The 6,639-nt window shown below is 38.7% G+C and overlaps 1 protein-coding gene across 1 annotated transcript; it reads left to right on the forward strand.

Moving 5' to 3' along the window:
- The first annotated feature begins 99 nt into the window (after window positions 1-99).
- On the forward strand, window positions 100-1,959 carry LOC140332630 (gamma-crystallin-3-like). Its single transcript, XM_072413827.1, has 3 exons — window positions 100-140; window positions 888-1,130; window positions 1,638-1,959. The coding sequence occupies exons 1-3, from the start codon at window positions 132-134 to the stop codon at window positions 1,911-1,913; spliced, it is 528 nt and encodes a 175-aa protein (XP_072269928.1). The 5' UTR covers window positions 100-131; the 3' UTR covers window positions 1,914-1,959.
- Window positions 1,960-6,639: the final 4,680 nt, after the last annotated feature.

Below are 6,639 nucleotides of genomic sequence, written 5' to 3' on the forward strand. Positions count from 1 at the left end.
AGGGAAAAAAGCCATTCAATGAATATTCTGTGTCAGCAGGTGAGGGTGTAAGCAGCTGGGGACGTATATAAAGCCCGGGCTGTGGCTGCTAGTCAAAACTGAACCCAGCATTGGTTTACACATCCAGCAAAATGGGAAAGGTAAGCCCCTACCAATTCTAATATTTGTATTATATTATATACTATGATGTGAGTTTTGGCGTGTGACTATTATTGACCAGTTATTGGGTGTCATTGAACATAGAAGACATCTTGTATCTAAGAAGGGTACTATGTGGGGCATCTCCTGGGTAAGTCAAGAATTGTAGCCAAACCGGTTTCATTCTTGCTGTGTGTGGGACAACAGCCCAAGAGAAACCTTTAAAGAATAAAGAGTATCTAAACCCAAATCAAAAGCTCTGGCTTCCCTCCACTGAGCCAGATTTATTAAGTTTCTCCAAGACTGGAGAACATAGATTATCAGGGGAAAACTTGAGTAATCCTGCAACCTGGATAAGATTTAGTCCAGGATTGAAAACATTTGCAAATCAATAGCAAATGATTTCTAGGGAATCTTTTTCAAATTTGCCAGATCACCCAGGTTCTCCCATAATAAATCGGGTCCTTTACGTCCATCCTATCCATTTTGCTCATTCTCGTTATATTGAACTAGGATGACATAGCTTGTGCCCAGCGGCACTTCCCTTTTACCTTCTAGAATTTTTTAACTTTAGAAGTTTAATTTTAATGTACTAAAAAACCTTCAACCACCCAACATTACCTTTATTGTTTGTAAAGGATGTTCTTTTTTATTTTATTTTTCTGGTGATACCGAATGCTAAACATTCTAAAAGAAAAATTGGTTAATCATTTGGGCAGCTACTCACAACGTCGATCTCTGTTTCATAGATTATCTTCTACGAGGACAGAAACTTCGAGGGTCGCTCCTACGAGTGTAGCTCCGAATGTTCTGATCTGTCCCCATTCTTCAGACGTTGCAACTCCATCCGTGTAGAAAGTGGGAACTGGATTCTGTATGAGCACCCCAACTACAGAGGACACCAGTACTTCCTCCATAGAGGAGAGTATCCTGACTTCCAGCAATGGATGGGCTACAATGACTCCATCAGATCCTGTCGTCTGAGCCCTCAGGTAATGCCACACAGGAGGTGATTATCATTTTCACTTCTAGTTATACTACAATTGCCCCAATATACCAGTTCAAAACAACAAATCTATAGAGCAGTGAACATGTTTGTATACAAATGATAATATAAGGGGCAACAGGGTTTATTCTACTTTGCATCTGATATATTGCACTCTATGCTCCACCAGGGCACTCTTTTACCTCTTTTGACCAGGAATCACACACCAGGTTTTGAACTAATCTGTACTTGTAAATGGCCCTTAATGAATTATTCATGGACTTAGGACCAGGAAACACTCCAAGAAATGGTAAATTTACCTTGAAGAAGAGCTTATGGTCTAACAGTAGGGCCAGAGGTAGGGTAAGGCTTACCACTGGATTCACATTAGGTAATAAAGATGTAGCAAAGGTAATAAACATTTTATGTTTATTAGCTCTTGCCTATTCTTTTATTCCATTAAAACTATTTTCGTAAATGTCACTATTAATTTTGTTCGTCCTAATTTTAACAGCACCAAGGTTCCTTCAGAATCAGGATCTATGAGAGAGAAAACTTCCGAGGTCAGATGATGGAGTTCACTGAGGATTGTCCTCATATCTATGAGAAATTCCGCAACCATGACATCCACTCCGTCCATGTCCAAGATGGCTACTGGATGTTCTATGAAGAGCCCAACTACAGAGGACGTCAATATTACCTGAGACCCGGAGAATACACGAGATATACCGACTGGGGAGCCACAAGTCCCAGAATTGGGTCCTTCAGACGTCTTCATCATTTATATTAAACTGATATTTGAATATGTTCTACAATAAAGTTGAGACTTCATGTTATGACCTAGTTTTTGTGTTTGTTTAAAATATCTACAGCACCAACACTTTGATGCAATAACCATGAAATGAGACATTTCAGATATTTTTTTTTCCAAGAACAGGAAATCGACTGTTCTAAGTTGACATAGTCGGCCTCTTTCACCCCTTATGCAAACTAGTTGTCCTCTCTGGTCTAAAAATTTCCCTTTTCCCCTAGATTTTGGAAATCTGACGACTCTTGTTCTGTAACATTAGCTTTCCCATGTTGGGGTATTTGTTTGCTGAGCTCTTCTTTTGTCTTGATGTTGTAGAATTACCCCCAGTTAATATGCCAGTGGGTAGAGGGAGTGAAAATACTATAGACATCAATGTCCAAATCACCCTTTATCTTGATGTGTAACATGTAGTCCTAATGGGGTCATTCGTTCTTTGGGTCTTCCTGTGTAAATCTCAATGTTCTCAATTTTGACCAACGTATCATCCACATACCTGAACCTATGACTTGGTGTTATAGCCCTAAAATGGTTTAAGGCTTTCTTCTCCACCTTCTACATGTACACACAAATGGGGGAATCGGATGATCCTATAGTACAACCATGTTTCTGTTTGTAGAAGTTATCCTTCCTTGGTCCGGTTGGAGGTATCTTCAAAGATCAAGAGTCTTATCTTGTTTTAGATCTTTTACATTTGTTTCAGACAGTCTTAAATGCTTCTGGAGTTAATATAGTGAACAAGCCTATAAACCTTTAACATAATCTGTCTTCTACCTATACTGCTGTTTTAACATCTCTGCTTCAACATTTTGAAATCAATTCACACCTCCAGCCATGTAATTGGAAGGTTTGACATCTATGCAGACTTCCTGACACCAATGATTTGTTAATCAAACAAGGTGGTTCATCAAATTTCACATCTCCTGGTCTTGGACAAACAATATCAACATATCTGCTATATCACATTCCATGATGATTGGATTAATGTTTTTGTACTATGTGGACATAAACATTGGGGTATTTCCCTACACTGGGAGAACTATCAAAGCAGCTTGTAAAATTGTGAAATTCTTCAATATTATCAAGAACAGGTTTAGCTAAATGCTACCAACTACTACTGGATACACAACGACATGGATTAATTATTATTAATATTAGTACCTAGTATTTATATAGTGCCTACATTTTATGCAGTGCTTCACAAAGTCCATGGTCATATCACTAGCTGTCCCTCAAAGGAACTCACAATCTAATGTCCCTACCATAGTCATATGTCATTAATACAATCTAAGATCAGTTTTGGGGGAAGCCAATAACCCTAACCACATGTTTTTGGGATGAAGGGGGAACATGCAAAATCCATGCAAATAGTGTTGTGGTTGAGATTCAAACTTGGACTTTGCGGTGCAAAGGTCAGGTGAATGAGAACCTTCACAAACAAAGACCAAAAACAATTAATCCTACAATATCACTTTCCATTTCACCATATAAAATTTATAGATGTTTTTGATGGTCATAATCTGCCTGTGTTGCGTTTTCCTAGTTTTGAGGTTTATATTTAAATGTATTGAGCTATCACTAAAAAAAATTCTAAGCAATTTCCCACTGCTGTATATATGGTGCCTAATATGTCCTTCGGATTTGCCAAATTTATTAAAAGTGTCCTCTTGTTTGATAGTCCACCATGCAAAGGCTTTGCTGTATCTCAAGCAACAGTTAGTGACTACATAAAGCAGCACAGCAGGAAAGTTGGAAGTGAGCGCTTCAGTTAGTTATTAGCAACTGACCAGCACCTTGTGAGCACACAGGACCTATGAAGAAATGGTTAGTTCATGGGATATACTAATTTAGCAACATAAAATAATAACAATAAATATACTGTCATTGGAAGATTGATAGAAAGAAGAGAGAACCAGGCTGCCATTTTTGCAAAGCATTAAACCAGGTGGTGGTCATTATGTGTGTGTTAGGTAGGCAGTAATCAACACACCTGCAATGGTCACTCAACCTGATTTTTTTTTAATTTTATTCTCTACTGGAACACAAATCTGTGCAGACTGATCAGCAATAATTCTCATTTTCTTATTGTCATTTTCTCCTTGGCCACCTACTCCAAATGGAGGACCAGTGACTCTCCCACTTTATTTGCACAGATGATCAGAGGGGAAGCCAGGACGGTAGAGTTGTGTATGAAGATGTTATTTTACTTTAAAACACACATTGAATCAAGATTCCAAAGACAGCTGTCTGGAGGTCCCTTGGGGTTACCACAAGAAAGTGATCCTATGTGGCTTTAAAACTTTGGTCAATGGCTTTCATATCAAAATCTTTACAACTCAAGTGCTGCCTTCCTCTAAGATGGTGTCACTGGAGCCTCCACTTACAAGAACAAGTTCTCATTGAATTACCCAAAGAGGCCTTTGTGTGGGTTGGTTCTATATTGAACAGAACAGAAGAGGCCCCTTTGATGACCTTCTGAGAGTCAACATTTCTATACTTCCCCAGGCTAAGGGTATCTTCATGAGAACCCAAGGAAATGACCTCTCAGCCTCCACAATACTATGCCTCACTATGCAGGGCTAACAAAGTCTCTGGATAAATCCATCAATCACACATGAAACTCCATAACGTGGAACTAAACTCATGCAGATCAGCTATCCTCATTCCAGAACAGGGCATTGTCATCTTCCTTCTCTTCTTCCATCTTAATTAGCTGTGCCAGGCTGCACAGGAGTTCATTTATCCCTGCACATGCAAGGGAAGTCTGGATTGCAACTAAAGCTAATACCGTGCATACGCATCTCAGATTTGCTGCCAATAACCCAGAGCGATCAGTCAAGTAGGACACATTGGGTCTGGTTTATTAAAGCTCTCCAAGACTGGAGAGGATACACTTTAATCAGTGAAACTTGGTAAACTAGAAAATCTGGAATGGATTTCTTCCAAATCATTTGCTATTTGTAAGCAAATGTTTTGAATCCTGGACCAGTTCCTTTCCAAGTTTGCTGGATCACCCAGCTTCACAGATAAAAATGTATCTTCTCCAGCCTTGGAGAGCTTTAATAAATCAGGCCCATTATTGCAGTTGGGACATTGTTAGGAGAGATCAACGTTCTTTTCTATATGATTCCCTTACAAGGATATCTCTCAGGTATAGCCCACCAGTCCGTCCCCCACATGACCATATTGAGACATGGTGGTTTTTTCTAGGAATCGAGGAATGCATGTTGTTCCGTACCTGAGAGCACTGGATATTTCCAAAGACAACGGGCAAGTAGAGAGGTACGAGAGGGAAAAAATGTGAATATCCAATTTCTGTGGCTGGAAAGAACTTTAGTGATTGTTTCCAATGACAGCAGAATGAATAACAAAGCACACTTCAGTTCTATGGAGGGAAAACAGGGGAGGACAAGTCCGAGGCAATGACAGCGGTTGTCCCCCTCAGTCATTTAGTAATCACACATAGTGAATCGCTAAACAACATTGGAGGATAGCTGAACACACACTATATTTTCACCCAAGGTGATCGTGACCGTTCTGTTTAGGGAATAGCTATTTGGCATCTTTGGTTTATTAAGATAACCTGTTTCTTTACTTAAATGTTAAAGTTATGGGTTCCTTGAAAACATATGGCTTGATTTATTAAAGCTCTCCAAGGCTGGAGAGGACACATTTTTATCAGTGAACCTGGGTGATCCAGCTATCCTGAAAAAGATCTGGTCCAGGATGTAAAACATTTGTTAGCAAATAGCAAATGACTTTGAAGAAATCCATTCCAAGTTTGCTGGATCACCCAGCTTCAATAATGAAAGTGTATCCTCCCCAGCCTTGGACAGCTTAATAAATCAGGCCCATATAAACTTTATTATAAGGCATTACAGGTTTACATCATTCCTTATGACATTTTCATGTCACATTTCACAAGAAGAAACAAGGTAAAACTCACATATATTCATGTAGAATCCTCAGTCATCCAAGTGCTTCTTAATAACATGATCGCTCCGTGCACCCTGTATAATCAGACTGACACAATGATATTCATAGTACATTGGTTTCCTTTCAGACATGTCCCACAAAGTATTAAAGGTTTTTTATTACCTCAATGTTTCCTTTTTCATCTTTCTGTAATTCAGATTATAAATGATCTCTCTTGTCTGAAATCGAAAACACAGAAGAAAGAATAATGAATGAAGTAAATGCAACACCAGCGGCTCATTCATTTCTTATAAATGTATTATAGAGTACTTTGAATTCCAGGTCTGGGCAATCAGCAAATTGCACATTTTTATTTTGCAGGAATATATGTAAAACACTTCAAGATTATTTGAGTCTAAAACAATATTACTTTGAATCCTGAATTTAGTCTTTAGCAGATCAGAGGGGTCTCTGCACAATATCTAGGGGGGTCAGATGTACAAATCACAGATTCTGATAAATTGATCATTATAGGTTACAAAGTCTGCAGTAGTCATGAGATCAATGTATACCAATAGTACACAGAAATACACAAAGACACACAAAGAGGCCAATTCCCATGATGCAAATTATTTGACACAGGTAAGGTAAGCTATTTTAACACTAATGTCAGCTAAATCCACCAAACAATAGTTGTAAAGAGAAAGTAAAACAGTAAAGGGAAAGCTATTCAATGTATATTCTGTGTCAGCAGGTGATGGTGTAAGCAGCGGAGAACTTATATAAAGCCCGG

This window comes from Pyxicephalus adspersus, chromosome 6 (genome assembly GCF_032062135.1).
Source record: "Pyxicephalus adspersus chromosome 6, UCB_Pads_2.0, whole genome shotgun sequence".
NCBI lineage: Eukaryota > Metazoa > Chordata > Amphibia > Anura > Pyxicephalidae > Pyxicephalus > Pyxicephalus adspersus.

Coding starts and splice junctions, on each gene's coding strand:
- LOC140332630 (XM_072413827.1), top strand. Junction 1,131..1,637: donor CCTGTCGTCTGAGCCCTCAG/GTAATGCCACAC, acceptor TAATTTTAACAG/CACCAAGGTTCCTTCAGAAT.